Source organism: Phaseolus vulgaris, chromosome 1, assembly GCF_000499845.2.
Source record: "Phaseolus vulgaris cultivar G19833 chromosome 1, P. vulgaris v2.0, whole genome shotgun sequence".
Taxonomy (NCBI): Eukaryota; Viridiplantae; Streptophyta; class Magnoliopsida; order Fabales; family Fabaceae; genus Phaseolus; species Phaseolus vulgaris.
Window position 1 is genome coordinate 2,314,565 of NC_023759.2, and position 18,582 is coordinate 2,333,146.

General features: G+C 28.2%; 2 protein-coding genes across 2 annotated transcripts; both read left to right on the forward strand.

Annotated features, from left to right (window-relative positions):
* Positions 1–1,241: 1,241 nt before the first annotated feature.
* Positions 1,242–3,495, forward strand: LOC137816542 (uncharacterized). Its single transcript, XM_068619727.1, has 4 exons — positions 1,242–1,260; positions 1,440–1,579; positions 2,524–2,585; positions 2,835–3,495. Exons 2-4 carry the CDS (start codon positions 1,483–1,485, stop codon positions 3,015–3,017), a joined length of 342 nt encoding a protein of 113 aa, XP_068475828.1. The 5' UTR covers positions 1,242–1,260; positions 1,440–1,482; the 3' UTR covers positions 3,018–3,495.
* Positions 3,496–9,283: 5,788 nt separating this feature from the next.
* LOC137816543 (uncharacterized) lies at positions 9,284–11,669 on the forward strand. The gene is made up of 3 exons (XM_068619728.1): positions 9,284–9,522; positions 10,393–10,454; positions 11,067–11,669. The coding sequence occupies exons 1-3, from the start codon at positions 9,426–9,428 to the stop codon at positions 11,274–11,276; spliced, it is 369 nt and encodes a 122-aa protein (XP_068475829.1). The 5' UTR covers positions 9,284–9,425; the 3' UTR covers positions 11,277–11,669.
* The last annotated feature ends 6,913 nt before the right edge of the window (positions 11,670–18,582 follow it).

Genomic DNA, 18,582 nt, shown 5'->3' on the forward strand with positions numbered 1-18,582 from the left:
TTAAATATTGATTGAACTCAATCACTATTATAAAATTATTAAATAAAAACTAATTTTAGAGAAAAAAATAATTAGTTACTATATTGATTAAATTAAATATTATTTTAAATACTAAAAAAATATTGTTATCTAAATTAGTTTCTATTATTGATAAATAATTTTTAAATTTGTATATTATTAACTATGTTTTAGCAATAATTCTTTTAGATTCTAAAGTTGGTAGCTAATTAGATACCAATTTAGAAACTATTTATCAATAATAGAAATTCATTTAAAAGCTAGTAATTTTTTTTATATAATATTTAATTTAATTTTTTAATATAAGAACTGATTTTTTTTTCTCTAATTTTTATTTAATAATTTTTTAATATTTTAAAAGGCAACAAGTCAAGAAAATCTTTAAATAGAAACTAACTTTTTAGAAACCAAAATAATTAGTTATTATTTAATTAAATTAGATACCATTTTACTAAATGAGTCTCTAAAATTTAGAATATAAAATATTAGTAAGTAAAATCATGGTAACTACTTTAAATACCAATTTATAAATCAGTTTATAAATTCTTATTAATAATATAAACTACTATAGATACTAATAATTTTGTAGTCTCTAAATTAATATCTAATTTAATCCATATATTGATTAATTATTTTTCGTCTTTAAATTTAATTATTATTTAATGATTTTTTTTATTATATATTCTTTAGTTTATAATTCTTCAAAATATTTATATTTCAAGACTCTTCATATGCCTTTAAAGTAGATAGAAATTATATTCTTAAAAGGGCATGTATCCATGTATTAGAAAACCATCTTGTTAGTGTTCCCATGAATGTTTGTTTTAAGTGATGAGTTATATGTTTTGATAGTGAATTTTGAGTTTTTGGTTTGAATTTTTTTTATAGAAAATAATAATATATTATAAATATTTATAATTTCATTCATTAAAGTAAACAAATCTGTTTCTATATATTAATTTAACCAAGATGAAAAACGAGACTGAGAAAGTACTTTGACATAACTTACATGAATGGAGTTCTCCCAAGGTTCTCTCTTCTCCAAGTAATGCTACTGTTGATGCGCATTTATTGAGACTCTTCCATAGCAGACATTGAATGCACAAGTATCTTTTGTTTCAAAAGTTTTTTGAATTGAAATGAATTGAGCAGGTTTGAATTTAATGCAGTCACTGAAGGTTGTAATGGAGTGAGAGTCCCCAAGCACGGTGTCTTCACAGAGAAGCATATCACTTAAAATTGGTAGGTTTTCTTTTAGAGTCTCACATTTTCCCCACCCCTTCAAACTTATTATCTTTACACGCGTTTTGAGGTGGACTTCGGTTTCATCATCAACCAACAGTGACAAAACACTGCTCCTTTCCTCCTTCCAAGAACACTTATTTATTAGTAATTCACTTCAACAACATTGTCCTCTTCAGGTTTGTTGTGTTTCTAACTCTGGTTAGTGTAGTACTTGAAAACATGAAGGTTTCTGGGCTCTTTGCTTTGCTCTTGGTGGTTGGAGCAACTGTGATGTTCTATAACGTCTTAGGTCCCACTGGGACCTCTGCGATACCTGGTACATATATTCTTTCCCTTACTACACTTTATTTCATTTGAGAAAAATTGTTAGATCTCTTCAGATAATGCAAATCATCAATGTCTTTGTGTGAAGTGTTTTGTTATTATCACCATGTATGTTTCTCATAGTCTGGTCCCCATGTTTCTCTTACTTTTAAGTCTTGAACCTTTGAACCTTTGATTTGCATAGACCTCAAAAAATATAGAGGTTAGTGGTAAAGTAAGAAATAACAGTTTTGTTTATGTGCAGAAGTTTGAGTAGAGATATATTTGAATATCACCGGTTAAAAGACACATGGGGTGTTTTGAATTTTGTGTTTGACCTAACTGTGTTTCTTCCCTTTGATGAAATTTTATTGATTTTTCCTTTGGTATTGTTGTGCATGCATGCAGTGGTGGCAGTTTCCAATCCACAAACTCTTGGGAAAAAATGTTGTTCTTTGTTTTCTCCTTCTGTGTATGATTTTCTGTAGTTGACAAAGTGTTTTTGTTATTATTCTGTTGATTGTTTTCTCACAGCCAACATGAGCCACAAAGTTGAGACTTGAGACAGCTTTATAGTGGTGTTCAGCCGCAAAAATTGAAGGAGTAATTCATGATTTGACATAATGGTGAAAGCCATTTTAAAAGTTTTCAAGTTCCACCCATATTATTGGGAAAAAAGGCAGCATTATATTTGTCATTTCTATATCAGCCAAAGCATATAATGCATCTTGTTGGATACTAATAACATGATTAGTATAAACATTTTTAGATAACAAAACTAAAATTGGAAAACAAAACTTATCACATATGATGTGATGTCAGTCTTTGTATCTTTGGTGAGATTTTGTATATGTGTTGGAGTATCTACTAGTTCCATTTTGTTTATTTTTTATTATTGAAAAAAAAAACTTTTTATGCCTTTATGTATAATCTAACACTTTTTCAATAACATCTCAGATTTGGTTGAAACCAACCATGGTGATAAAGCCAAACGGATTGCAGTAAGCAGGAAACTGAAGGTATGAATGCTTTACAATTGATCCTTGGACTTAAGCTCTGGCACTTGACCATGCTGGTTAATGCAATCAAAACTTAATTATAATGGGATGTTACATGATAAATTTGATGTTATAAATATTAACTACCTTGAAAGTAATACCTAAGATGAATTTTACTTGTTCATGATGTAAAACTTTTAAACCCTAAATTTAAACTTATTTTAGTTTCAGTTGAAATGTATCTTACATGTGTTTGGTTTGAAATTTTAGGAAAATGGGATTGAAAGTGGCAACATGGGTCAAGTTTCTCTGACTGATTATGGTGCTGTTGATCCAGTGCCAAATTCATCAAAGGCCATACAATCTGGACCCATTGAGTATGGAAGCCCTCTGAATCCATACATCCCAAAACTTTCACCTCCTGATCATCCCAAACCTGGAGATTCTAACTAACTTTGCTGGTCTCTTTTGAAGTATGCAACTACAAGAAATATTGATGTTAATTTCCTCAAAAACTCACACAAAGATAAAAAGAGATACTAAATTTACTATAATTATCATTTAGTATCTCCGTTTTAGTCTTTATGTGGATTATTTTAGGAGACTAACATCGATATTTTTTTTAGTGTGTTATAGTGGACACTGTTCTCAGAAGAGGAACGCTATTCACACTCTTTTAACATATTTCTTTTGATGGGGATATAAGAAATTGTTCAAAGTAATGTGTTGGTGGCATTGCTCATGCTGAAAATAAAGATGGAGGATCTGTTATCACACGTTGTTTAGTCAGTCTTTTGTTCATGCTGAAAATTAGGATCATGTGTGGATCCTTATTTTTGTTGGTTTGTGTTTGTGCAACTTCAGTATGTTTAATTTTGTTTTCTGTGTATCTTCTTACTTATGAAGTATATGAATTTGTTTTTGTTGATAAGGTTCTTTGTTTTTACCACTGCAATTGAATAAATTCTCAATTGAATACATGGTATTTTAAAGATAAAACTAATGAAAAAAAAAATTCAAGTTTGTTGGAGAGAACTTATAAATCGATTTAGTTAAGGACTTACCAAAGATGAAGCAGACAAGCTTTAAGCAAAGGGAAAGATATAAAGAGAAGAGAATGGACAAAGATAGTTCATGCTGGAGCATCCAAAAAACTGCAGAATGAAAGGTTTCTTACACACCCTATATGGTGAGGCAAGTAATCTTGCAAACAATTCTAACGCTAATAAAATTGGAAATCAAGGTTGATGATTAACTCGATTTTAGTTTAATAGGTTGAGATCACGATGTAATATAATGTTTGCTGTTGATTATTAACAATGCAAAAAATTATTAAAAAAATAATTTTAAAAATAAAAAATAATTAGTTATAAAATAGTTTATATTATTAATAAATAGTTGTTAAAATGATTAATTAGATACTAATTTAAAAATTATTTATTAATAAAAGTGTACGGGTCGCGTCCGTATGACTGATTTGAAGTTCAGCATTCGATCAAGACCACCATTACGCCCAAACATAAGACTAACGAGACTAATCATAGATCAAACATTAAATAGTGTATCTTTAATTATAGATTAAATTCTTAATCAGACCCAATAATAAAGGGTTCACAATAATTATATAAATAAGCATAAAATTCAATAATCAGGTACGTCATCATCTAGTACTAAACACACTTAACACCTAGTGTCAAAGTCTTACTTGAGCATCAAAATGTCTTTTGCAGTATCATTCAAGTCTGGAGTTCAGAGAGAAAAGGAGTGGAGGAGTGAGAGATGCATAAGGAGTTCGTTCAAGAGGAAGGAAGAGCAAACCTAGTTACCGTGAAGGAGTTCAATTGTTCTCTTGGTTCCAATTCCGTTTGAAAAGATAAAGAAACTATTTTATATATTAATAATTTGTTTAGTTTTTAGAATAATATATAATTTAGTTAATATTAATTAATTATTTTTGTTTTTAAAATTAGTTTATATTGTGTTGAAGCTGTTTAGTATGTGAATCTGTTTCTTGAGCAATTGTGTTGAAGCTGAAGATGTGAATTGGTTTGGTTTCAATTGTGGACATTCTATTTTAACATAAAATTCCTGAGATTTTCTAGCAATAGCTGAAGAACTAATGGAAGATTGATCAGCAGCAACATTCATATACTTGTTTGATGTATTGGTATCATTCAATTGCCTTGCACCTTCATAAATCTAACTACATATAAAATCTGATAGAAATTCATTCTGCCTGTAATGAATATAGTTAAACATATATTGAAAGTTTGTGATTACTAATTTTGATCACCAAATTTATTGGTCGGTTCTTTGTTGCATTGAACGTTTCTTCTTTATTTGTGGTGGTGGATTGAGTAATAGCTGCGCAGGCATTATAACAACTGCCATATTTAAAGAACATGACAGTTGCTGTACAAATTCAATGCTTCCAGAAGTATTTTACAGAAAGCTTGGTCTTTGATTTACAGAAAAATTAATCAAATATATATGGTAAGAACAATTGTAAGTATAATTTTCTGCTAATTACCCATTTGTCTAAACCATAAACTCAAATCATTCACAGTGAATCAATGACTGTTCACATATCACGAAGATTCTGAAGTAAGTGGTCCCTTTCTTCATTAGTCAACTCTGCGTTTTATCATGCATGTCTGTTTCAACATAGAAGGAAGCAGTTAAAGGAATCTAATAGTTCTTCTTAATTCATAGAGGGTTTCTCTTCTTACCGGAAATGTGTTGTTGAAGAAACTTTTTGGTGAGATTCTTGATATTCTTCGGCGAAGGTCTTCAGATAAAAGAGAAGATCCATATGAAAAATTCTCCAAGTAAATAAGAATAACACAATTATGATGATAAGTGTGCAAAGTATTAATTAAGAATATAGAATAAAATAAATTGTATTTATTAAAGAGTTATTATTTATAGATTTTTTGGTAACGGTCATTATTGGGTTGGCTTTATGACGGGTAGAGTAGGTACAGTTTCTTTTATATTTTACTATTAAATACATGTTTTATTAATATTTTCTTTAAAAATAGTATTTATTTTAAATAATGTATTATGTCAAACTTATATTCTACTACGAATAAATAAATAAATAAAAATATTTAAATATTTTGAGATCCATATTTCAAGAATGAAATAATCTAAGAATGATATTTTTTTATTTATTTATCAGCAATAATCTACGAATGATAATAAAATAAATTATAATTGAATGTTTTATATTACTAAATTTTATTAAAGCATCTATTCCTAAACTTAAATATTTTTTAATGGGAATAAAGAATTAACTAAAACACAAAGGTATTTAAGGGCAACTTTTGTTGTTAAATAAATAAATTAAATTATTTATTTGACTAAAATTAATCTTTAGTCCATATTGGTTAGTGAATGTATAATTTTGGTTCCTATCAAAATTTAGTACATTAATTTGAACTTTTAGAATTTTAAAATTAAACAATGATGACAGAGTCTTAATGCTTTTTTCAACTTCTAATAAAAGTGGTTGATATCCATCACTGATAATTCTTTTTTTTGAAAACTAATAATAATAATATTAGTTACTCATTTCTATAAACTACAACAAAATTATTAAATAAAAATCAATTTTAAAGACCACAAATAATTAATTATTACAGTAACTAAATTAGATACTATTTTAGAGATTAAAAAAATTTATTAATTTCTAAATTAGTTTTTATTATTGATAAATAATTTTTAAATTAGTATCTAATTAGTTACCAAGATTTTTGCTGCCTAATTTAGAATTTAAATAATTGGTAGTTAAAACCTTGGTAGCTAATTAGATATCAATCTAGAAATTATTTATCAATAATAGAAACTAATTTAGAAAAAAACTCAATAATGTTTTTAGTATCTAAAATAGTTTCTTATTTATTTAGTCATTATAGCAACTAACTATTTTTTATTTCTAAAATTAGTTTCTATTTAATGATTTTTTTTTTAGTGTACTAATATTATTGTTTAATTCTAAATTTTAAAATTGTTATAAAAATTATTTTATTTTTTTTAACTAAATGGATGATATATTTTGTTGGATTAAAATTGCTGAATTTAAAAAACTTAGAGGACCAAATCTGTATTTCAGCATATATGTCATCTTCCTACTTAGAAAGTTGTTAATCACGCGTAATTGTTGTCGTTTTCGTGTTAATGAAGGAGTAATTAAGTTTGTTGGGCATTTGAGTTGGTATTAGCTTTTATGCTTCATTAATTGTGTTTTAAGTAGTTGTCATCAAATTATTACTTAGGTATTTTAGCATTTAATAATTATACTTACCAATGTCATTTTCCTACTTTTCAAAAGTTGTTAATCACACCTAATTTATGTTGTCTCTTTCATGTTGATGTATTTAGAGAGGAGTAATTAATTTTATTGGGTTTTGAATTGATATTACCTTTCATGTTTAATTAATAATTACAAAAGACAAATTTACTAAAATGATAACCTAGTTTATGTACATTTTTTAGTATGATATTTTATTTTATTTTGATTTTATTATATCATATCATTGTTTAGGATTTTCAATTTTTACTTTATTATAAGAGTCTTATATTTTTTTATATTTTATCTTTTCAAAACTTAAAAGTTAATTTTTATTTTTATAATCTAGAATCTTAATATTACGTCATTTAAATAAAAATATTGTATAAAGTCTTATGACATGCATTAGAAATGTTCTTTTATATATATATATATATATATATATATATATAATGCTATCACAAATGAAATGATAATGAATTTGCTAAATATAATTAAACATAATATTTGTTATTTTTTATAAGTAAGCTTATAATTATTAACTGTGATATTAATTACGGTAGTGTTTTTCAATTAACTTTACTGTTGCAACATTCCCTACCAGTGTGCCTAGTAAGTAAAAAAAAATTGGCCTATGAACATCTTTAATTGTAAGTTTTTCAGAATTTTTAGTTAAAAAACTATTTTAAGATATGTATTTATTAAAGCTGAAAATATTTTTTTTTAAAATTCGTATTAAAATGTTTTTGCATACTAACTAATGTTATTTAACGCGTGAATGAAAAAATGCGCTAAATGACAAAAAATGCATTACTTTTTTTGAAGAATATAAAAAATTTGATTTAGTATTTAAAAATAACAGTACATTTAAATGTAGTTGTGGATAGGATGATTGAACATAAAATATAAGTATCAGTTTGTGTTTGACTGTTATATAATTTTTTTAGAGCTCTTATTTTTATAGAATATGAGTGTATTTCGTATATTAATAAATTAATTATTTACGTATTAAGTTAATTTCATTAACACAAGTGTTATGTAAGTATATCAAAATAGTTTATTTTAAGGATGTCTACTTATAAGTTATAAATTATTTTAATTAATTTTTAGTTTGTTTATTTTTTTTTTCCATTAACACTACTTGTATTTAATATTTTTTTAATTATTATTACTTATTTTAACATGTATTCAAACTATCAACCTTAAAAAACAAGTGATTAAATAACTTGAATGTAAAGTAAAAAAAATTTAGAGAAAAAAAAATAATTAATCATTCTATTGATTAAATTATATATTAGTTTATAAAAAAAATTAATATATAAAATAATTTCTATTATTAATAAATATTTTAATTAATTAACAAAATTTTACCTACCACACCCTATCACAACATTACTTTAATGGTGAATCACAACTTGATATTCAATCTAATAATACTCACTTATTCTTATAAAAAAAATCTTAAGAAACATACTTTCCCCCTTCATGGAAACACACCATTTACTTTATTTTTAACTTTCGATCAATTCTTTACAAAACGTATACTTCACCATATCTCAAATCATACATCAAATAAATACATATATATATATATATATATACTAACATTTCAACCATCACACACTTTACTCTTCTAAATAATCAATTCATTAAATAGAAGTAACTATTACCTCTCTTTATTGTGTATAAAAGAGTACATGTTTTCAAGATAAAATAAAATATCATAAACCCTAAACCCTAAACATAAATAACATATGATAATTTCATCAATTTAAGAGGAAAAATAACTTAAACATGACATTGTGAGAATTAGGAAAAATAGTGGAAGAATGAATATAAAAAAAAAGAGTATATTTTTACTCATATAAAATATTATTGATTATGTTTAATCATATTAAATTAAAATTTAATTTAATTTTTTATGATATTATTTTTTGCGTATAATTATAATGACATTTATAATAATTAAATTACTTTTTTAATTGGTAAAAAATTGAAATGTTAAAAGAGTTATAAAAGTGTAAAATCTTGTGGAGAAAGCTTGTAAGAGAATCTTAAATATTGGTAAAAAAAGTTTTATTTTTCTAAAAAAAGAGTAAGATATTGGGAAGTGTGTAGAGAATTGATTGGGATACCCTGTAATAATGTGGGAAGTTTAAATGATAGAGGGCAGCATGGAAGTTTCTCATTGCCATTCACTGCGGTGGCTGTTGAGATTTTATTGCTATTGCTCGTGCTGTAACTACAGCACTGGGGAATGAAGAGGCTCATCACTCATGACTCTTTAATGCACTCACTCAAGCTTGTTGTGGAATTCGAGTCCCCAAACACGTTATCATCACACAAAACCAACTTAACATAAATGTTTTATAATAAAATATTGCGAATCACTTCATAAATAGGTAGCTTTTTTTTGGACTCATTTTTTTTCCCACCTTCCAAACTTATTATCTTTCCGCGTTTTGTGCTGGACTTTGGTTTCTTCTTCTTCTTCTTCTTCTTCTTCCAAGAAGGTTACCACTTCTCCACTTCAAGGACATTGTCCACTTCAGGTTTTGGCACTTGACAACATGAAGGTTTCTGGCTTCTTTGCTTTGCTCTTGGTGGTTGGAGCAACTGTGATGTTCTTTAACATCTTAGTTCCTACTAGTGCATCTTGGGCATCTGGTATATATATACGTCTTCTTTTCTTTGCTACTACTTGTTGCAACTCTTTATTTCATTTGACAAAATTAGTTAGATCTCTCATGCAAATCTTCAACTTTTTTGTCATTATCACCATGTAAGACAAGCTCATCGGTTAAAAGACACATGGGGTGTTTTGAATTTTGTCTTTGATCTTGCTATGTTTCTTCCCTTTCTTCAATCTTTTTCCTTTTTACTTTGGATATGTATAAAGAGATAAGGGTATGCATGCATTAGTGATGACAGCTTCCAATCCACAAACTCTTGAAAAAATCTCACTCTTTTTTCTTCAGTAGACAAACTGTTTTTGTTATTATTCTGTTGATTGTTTTCTGACTATACCAACATGAGCCACTAAGTTGAGACTTGCGACAACTTGGTAGTGTTGGCCCAAGCATCGAGTCCTTGAATTGTACGAGTAATTCATGATTTGACATATATAATTGATCATGAGAAAAAGGTAACATGCTTTTAAGTTCTAAACATGCAATATAATCTTTTGAGATGCAAACATAACTTGACGCAGTTGACATTTTTATATAAGCTAAAATGCATTCATGGGTAGAATATGTGTCGCATAGAGCAGTTTCTCTGTAAGCATTAAAACTATGAAAAAAAAGTACTTCTTCACTAGTTAGTAAGAGACACTGATGATTAAGTTCCTCTTAACTTCATCTGCATTTGATAATGTGTGTGGCAGTATAATTCAATTCAATCAAAACACTGCATGCATCAATTAACGTTCTTCTAGAGATCATCTTCTGTAGGGAGATGAAGGAGATTATCTTGGATATTATATTGCTGATAACTTAATGCCTTTATGTAACCTGACATTTTTTAGTATCATCTCAGATTTGTTCAAGACCAACTTTGGAGATAAAGCCACACTCACTGCAGGAAGCAGGAAACTGAAGGTATGAATGCTTTATAGCCCTTGGACTTAAGCTCTGGCCCTTGACCTTTCTGGTTAAAGAAGTCAAAACCTAATTATAATGGGATGTTACATGGTAAATTTGATGTTAATATTAACTATAACTTCAAAGTAATGGTTAAGTAATGGTTGTAATAGACTGATCATAGGGAGAGCAAAAAAAAACATTTGGATGGACAGTGTCAAGGAAAGTGTTAATTAGATTTGAGAATGCATTGGATAACAATTGTAAGAGAGTTGTGGTTACGTAAGAACAAAAGGATTTTCAAAGTTGGTAGGATATATCACATTGAAATTTTCACTCTGGCATGTATGATAGTTTGGTCATGAGTAATGTCTAAAGCGTGTGATGTAAGTTTTTCGTATTCAGATTGGTAACTTGAGCCATTGCATGATATTAGTCAATTTGTCTAGAAGTTAGTTAACATGAGTAAAAGGTGTCTGTATTTAGGTTTTTAATTGTTGTAAGAAGGTTAGATGATAAGAGTCCTAAGAATTTAAAAGGTTGAGCCTTAAGTAATAGAAGATGAATATTACTGTGATAATGTAAAACTTTTTACACTAACAAAATACATACTTCTCTTTGAAATTTCAGGAAAATGGAAACAATATTAAAAGGGGCATTAACAACCATGGTGATCTGGGTGAAGTGACTCTGACGGATTACAATCCCATTGATCCACCTCCAAGTTCTTCAACAAAGGCCTCTTTATATCCTGGGCCTATAGAGCATGGAAGCCCTCTGAATCCATACATCCCAAAACCTTCACCTCCTGATCCTCCTAAACCTGGAGATTCTGACTAACTTTGCAGTCTCTTGAAGCATGCTAGTAGATACTATTCTCAGAAGAGGAACGCTATTCACACTCTTTTGACATATTTCTTCTGATGGGAACATAAGAAATTGTTCAAAGTAATGTGTTGGTAGCATTGCTCATGCTGAAAATAAAGATAGAGGACTTGTTCTCACACGTTGTTTAGTCAGTTTTTTGTGCATTGTTGTGCTTATATGCTGTGTTGTGTTCCCATGTGGTAGCTGTGAAAAAAAGTTGTGCCTTTGAGCATCCTATGTATTGGTCAATGTACGTATTTGTAATGTTTTTCCATGCGTATTTCTATATTTGTTAGTTTGTGTTTGTGCAACTTCAGTAGTATGTTCATTTTTTATCATATAGATTCGTTGTTATAAAATTGCATACATGATGCTTGTATCCCATTTGAGATTTTTGTTACCAAATTTGGTAATTGTTATTCTAATCGCAAGGATAATAATTTTCTAATGGATCCAAAAGGTTTCAAAGTTGTTGAAGATAACCAGAACCAGAAGTGAAAGCACAGAGGCATTCCATTGAAATCCAAAATTGATTAAGAATAATACCACACTTGGGCTAAACTTGTTGAGTCACTTATTGCTTAAGATAAAATTATTATCTCTTTGATCACTGGAATTTTTTCATCAACCATTGCCACTAGGATTCCTACTATTACAAGTAAAGAGGGGTCCTTCAATTCACGTCGCATCAACCTTTTCTTTTTCCCATTTCACTTTTCTTGACTTCTTAATAATACCTAGCATGTCATTGTAATCTTCCAAAGATGTAACAGCTGTACGTGGGGATGCATCAACTCCTTTCAAATTCGATATCACTTCATATTATTACAAAATAAATATTAAATAAAAGTGAAAGTAATTAGTTAATATATTAACTAAATTAGATATTTATTATTTTAAAAATTAAAAAAATTATTAGTATTTAAAGTAATTTTTATTATTAATAAAATTTATAAAATGATTTATAAATTGGTATCTAATTAGCATTCTAAATTTAAACTACCAATTAGCTTAGATTTTAAAGTTGGTAGCTAATTAAATATTGTGTCATCCTGGATCTAGTCAGAATGTAGGAGAGACTCATGACTATCGATACACATGGAAGAAATCCGTGTGACAATGAAACTCGAATTTAACTCATCCTCCTCGTGGGATAGAGACCTAGGAGACCCGACAACTTACTCCCCGAAAGACCCGAGAGTGCTTGATCCCTGAGAGAGTCCACTCAAATCTTAGTTATATTCGTGAAATAACAACCCACTAATACCAAGATTCTAGCGAAAACTCGTAACTAACTTTCGAATTATGGTCAATTTGTTTGATTGTTGCGTGAATTTTCCAAATTTTATTCAAGGCCTAAATCATCTAAAATGGGATCGAATTTTATTTTCGACTACTTCAAGAAAAAAGTTAATGACTCTGCAATCTAGAAAAAGCCTTTGAACCTAGAAAAAGTCTTTGAGTCTGAGCAAATACCAATTTATAATCTAATTTATAAATTTTATTAATAATATAAATTACTTTAGATACTAGTATTTTTTCTAATCTCTAATACGTTATTTAATTTAATTAATATAATAACTAATATTTTTTTCTCTAAAATTAATTTATTTATATGTAAAAAAATTGTTGTAGTATATATATATATATATATATATATATATATATATATATATATATATATGGGACGAAGCAATGTATGTATAACTTTTTTTAAACCCCATTGGGAGGTACCATGTGCCTTAAGTGAGCAAATATTGTTTAGCATGGTTGATGAAAAGTTATGCTTTTAGAAACCCATAATTATTGTTTGAAGTGTTTCTCAAGTGATGATCCTTTTGAACTTCTAACTAGAGCGATTTTGTAGTGTGGGTTTGGTTAAATTGAAGTCATCATCATAAAATTAGTATCACACGCTTTTTAGTGGACCTCTTAACCAACAATGTCCGCATATATGACTTTTTCTTGGCAACGTGATTTGATGCTCTCCGTTTCTTACAATGTTCTCAACCAATCTTTTGGTCAAATTAGACCACCTTCTCTCTTGTAATGCTTTCAACTTGAAGAATAAAGTTATAATGAGTGATGCTTGAATAATCAAATTTACCTAAGTCTGCCAGATTTTTTAGAAAATATGTATATCATTTTATTACGAAATGGACTTTAAGTTTAACTCAAACTCTTAAAACTGGTTCATGTGGTGAGGTTTGCACCCATTTATAAACTATGAAAGGCTCTAATATCTAGTCGATGTGGGATCTCCAACACATACCCCTCATGTCGAGAGTGACAGCTCGTACGTGGGATAACATATTATGGGTGGTCCGATAGCGGTCCGACAACAGGTGGCACAATAGACCCAACACAAACACTCGCTAGAATAGGCTCGAAATGGTTCTGATAAATAATTATCTCTAACTCAAAATCTTCAAATCCTAGTTCTTAAAACTTTTTTTACATTTTAAGATTTTATTTAAAAATGAACTTTTTAATCCAACCTCATAAAGCTAATTTATAAAATAGATTTACATTTATTTATATACTATAAAATATTTTAATTTCTAATAATCGAATTTTCAACGACACACATAAATATATATTAAATTTAGATTTTTATAGACTCGGTACAAAAATTATAATCTGACAAGTATTCTATTTCTTTGTGCAAATTTTAAGAAATTAGTCAATAGGTTGATTACAACATAGTTCTCAATCACGGCTACATCAGTTGGTCTTATCCCTTTGGTCCTACCATGAGACATTCTCTAGTCACTAGGTAATGTATAAATGAATTTATGATTGTATCAACAAAATTAAATGCAAGAAATTATTACCAATTTTGAATTTTTGAATTTGTCATTGTGTTCTTCCTTCAAATTTTGGTTTTTCACCAAAGTATTTTTTTTTCCTGTGGATTACAATTTTAGATAAAATTTAACTTATTAAATTTTGTTTAAAAAATATTAAAAACATGTGTTTCTATAATTGATTTTTTGGAAATTTGTTTTTAGAAAAAAAAAATCTTATATTTTTTATTAGAAGGTAACAATACAATGAAACACGTCAGAAGGAAGTTTTAAAAAGGGGAGAAAAAATTACATAGTATGAAATTGATATTAATAAAGAGTATGGATGATTAAAAGTTAGCACGATAATTGGCATCACATCACATGGAAGTTCAAAAAACAAAAGAAAAAACAAGTTTTAAAAAAAATTAGGAAATGAAAAAGTGCAACATGGATACGTAGCAGTAGTATTTTAGTGTGTGTAGTTTGTTTGGAAAGAAACTTGTGAATGGATTTGGTTAAGGACCTACCAAAGTTGAAGAGGACAATCACTACTAAAGCAAAGGGAAAGATATAAAGAGAAGAGAATGAACACAGACAGTTCTGGCAGGAGCATCCTGAAAAGTGATGCTTTTTTGCTTAGCTTGCAAAATCATGTCAAAGAGAATTGTCCCTTCTTTTTGTTCTTAAAAGGGTTCTTAGTTATCTAATTACTAGAGCAATTAAAGTTGAACAATGATCACACCATCTCATTTGCAATGAAAACAATTAGCATTTCGTGATTCTTTATCCTTTCTTGAGCCGCATTGTGCACTTTGTTTCCTTGCCCATGTTTTCTCTCACTCTATGGACAACATCATTGTTCCTCACTAAATATTCTAGAGAGGTATCATCATCTCTCATTAATACTCTTCTTGTCCTTGTGATGGACCTATGTGAGGGTGTCTTGTGGCTAATTAAGTTTTCCAAATATATTATTATAATCTTATTAAAGAAAATAAAAAAAAGATTGAATAAAAGATTTTGATTATAGAAGGTTTATGTATATACAAAGAACTCTTACACAATATTATTTCTACAAAGATCATAGGAACTATATTCTATGTATAGATCTATGGAGGATGAGTAATAGAAGACCATTAAAAAAAAAAATAGTTATAAGATAGTTATAACAAACACGTATTAGACAATTTGACCCGTATACCAGATAGTCTAACACTACTAGAAGAATTTTAGTAGATGGTCTTTTTATCTTTTATATCAGATAGTTTAACCATTTGATTAAACTCTTGTACGTAATTTAGAGTTATTCATCACACCTTTTATTATAATTACTTCTAGTATAAGATAACGAGTTTAAACTAGAATCATTCCATAAATAGTTAAATTCAATTTTATTTAGGGTTAATGAGTTTTGTGAAGCAAGGTGAAATAAAGTATGTTTTTCATCCCTGATTGACATTGTAATATAGGATCTCATTATATGCGACATTTGTCAAGGTTAGTTATTGTTTATATATATATATATATATATATATATATATATATATATTTGAATATATATATATATATATATATATATTTGAATCTCAACTAAAAAAGATGTTAACATCGTCTTATTCTTGATTTAGGAATGATCGAGACCGACTCATGCTCAATTAATGACTATCCATATCTTAGTGACTTTTGAAGATTGCATTGTGCTACTGAGCATATTAACCTTTTACCTTTTGTAATCGACCTATGAATAAGATTCGCTCTCTCAGAAGAGATGAATTACAAAATGAATTAGTAATGTGCAAGAGATTATACTGATTTAGATTTAAATTTAGGTAATTTAAACCAGACTGTTATTTTTAAATTGAGGTTCAAAGGAGATTACTTGTAAAGTTCTCAACTTAGTATCAGTTGTATTAAATTCACAATGCTTATTTATTTATAGTCACATTGTAATGAAGTGTATTCTTGGAGGGGCATATACAAGGGCATTTCACTGGCATATATCACATTTCTTTCTATTTTGGGCATCACCTCCTATTTGTTTTGTCACCAAGCATAACTACACATAATGACTATAAGTTCAACCTTTCACAAAGAAGAAAATAGACATGGTAAATTTGAAGGAAGACAACTAGATTAGAAGATTTTAGCAGTTGCTTCAAAGAACAAAGTCCACCCCTAGTGCAAACAAATGTTTTTTTTTGTGTTTTATTTGTTTTTGGTTTGGATTTTCTGCTATGATTCAATGTTTTTGGTAAACTTGGAGAATTGGATAATCCGATAAACTTATGAAGAAAATTTGTTTCAGATTATATGTTTTTACGTTTTTAAGTATTCAGAAGCTTGTTCTCTTACTTTTTGTTGGTTGTCAATCCTAAACCAACATCATTATATTCAAGTCTGATTTTATATATGGAATATTGCTCTAAATATTTTCTTTTATTTAATTATTCTTTATCAATAAAATAAGTGTATTCTTGGGATCTTATCTTTGGGTGTTGATTTTAATTTTGCTCCAACTATTTATAAGAGTAATGTTTGGAACTTAAACCAACTAGTAATTAAGGTTACTCTGTAGTATTTAGTTTGGTATTAGACAGAACTATTACAATTTTATCAATACTAAAAACTAAAAACCACCATCTTGATGAATTAAAAGACAATAAAAACGTTTATAAAAATTACTGATCATTCCTTTACTTCTAAATGACTTCTGGATCAGAATCCATCCATCCATATACGCACTGGAATCAACCAGAATGGGCAAATTGCTTACAGAAAAAAAAGGTGACATAGACGAATTTTAGTGGATGCTAAAACTGATCTTTAATATTTTCTGATCGTTAGAAGGGAAAGAAAGAAGCCATAATGAAATAGAGTGGTGAAGAAGGAAGTAGCTTTTAGTGGTCCTATACGCGTTAAAAGTGAATGCATGCATGTGTTCTGTCCAAGTGTCCATACACCATTTTTATTAAATTTGGTTTTCGAATGCAGCATATTTGTGAAGTGGATAGTGCTTCCACATTCTCAGATCCAATATCCAAATATATGCATATATGATCCTTCAATTTACCTGCTGTAAAGCATTAACTCATGACTCCAAAAGTTTTCTAAGGATATTTCATATCTAATAGAAATAAAGATATTTTATAATATATAAGTAGATATAAATCTTACTTTATAAGTTAGTTTTATAAAGTTAAATTAGATTTAAAGTTCACTTCTTAATATGAGTTTGTTCCGGACAATAGTCACTACAAGAAAATCATGAAATATAAACCAATTTTTAGAGACCAAAATAATTAGTTGCAATAGTAACTAAATCAGAGACCATTTTAGAAAGTAAAAAGAAATTTGGTTTCTAAATTAGTTTATATTATTGTTAAATAGTTTCTAAATTGGTATCTAATTAGCAACCAAGGTTTTAGAGACTAAATTTAGAAACTAAATAATTGGTATCTAAAACCATAGTTGCTAATTAGATACCAATTTACAATAATAGAAACTAATTTAGAAACCAATTTTTTTGTTAGTTTCTAAAATGGTCTTTATTTTAGTTCCTATTGTAACTAATTATTTTGGTCTCTAAAAATTAGTTTCTATTTCATGATTTTCTTGTAGTGAGTCTTGGCGATCTCAAACCTAGAACATTCAAAGTGACAAAGAATATGTACACTCTTAGTTAGTTTGTAATCTGTCTTTTTTCTTTCTTTCTTTTTTGTGTGTTCTCTTATACTAAAATTTTCACCTTATCTCCTTTGTATCTAACCTTGTTATTGGCCTAATTCAATAATAAATGTTACCTCTTATTTAAGTTTGATTATTTGGAATCTCCTGATTTGTGCTGATACGACATTACTGTCTTTAAATATGAATATCGATAGACGATGTCTTTATATGAAATATCGGATTCGATTCATAACGCTACAACCCCCCTAACCTCAAGCATAAACTAATGAAGCTAAAGTTAAGTTTAACTTGACGATCTCCAACCGACCCACCTATCTCTCAATCGGACTTGACCAATGATACTATAGAGTTCAAAGTCGTCTAAAATCTATCTTAACGACAATTTGTTGACCTTATCAAATCATCCGTTATCAGAACATCCATAATTTGGAATCTCACGCATGAATTCAAGGTATTAATAATTGGAGAGCTATCATATTTCATAAATGCAAATTAAATATCGCTATGTTGGTCACACCTTTGGGGGAAAGTAAAGTTTATAGTTAAAACAATCACAGATGACAGAACCTTTTAAGAGCTATAACTGCTACCCTGGTATTAATTACAAATTTTGCAGGAAGAAAACACAAGCAGGTAAAACTGTTCATTTTTCACTTGGCAGTTAGAAGTATATTCCCCAGATAACTTAATTAGTTGCTGTAAGGGATATATGAAAAATTTAAGCAACATTACAATTCAGAATCTAACGACTTGGAACTTTTTGTGATATCATGTATTTTGTAAATTTATCTCACTTGAGTTTT

Excerpts from the sequence above, each read along its gene's own strand:
- LOC137816542 (XM_068619727.1), top strand. The coding sequence starts at position 1,483 with ATGAAGGTTTCTGGGCTCTTTGCTTTGCTCTTGGTGGTTGGAGCAACT. Across the intron at positions 1,580-2,523 it reads TGGGACCTCTGCGATACCTG|ATTTGGTTGAAACCAACCAT; the intron begins GTACATATATTC and ends ATAACATCTCAG. Across the intron at positions 2,586-2,834 it reads CAGTAAGCAGGAAACTGAAG|GAAAATGGGATTGAAAGTGG; the intron begins GTATGAATGCTT and ends TTGAAATTTTAG.
- LOC137816543 (XM_068619728.1), top strand. The coding sequence starts at position 9,426 with ATGAAGGTTTCTGGCTTCTTTGCTTTGCTCTTGGTGGTTGGAGCAACT. Across the intron at positions 9,523-10,392 it reads TAGTGCATCTTGGGCATCTG|ATTTGTTCAAGACCAACTTT; the intron begins GTATATATATAC and ends GTATCATCTCAG. Across the intron at positions 10,455-11,066 it reads CAGGAAGCAGGAAACTGAAG|GAAAATGGAAACAATATTAA; the intron begins GTATGAATGCTT and ends TTGAAATTTCAG.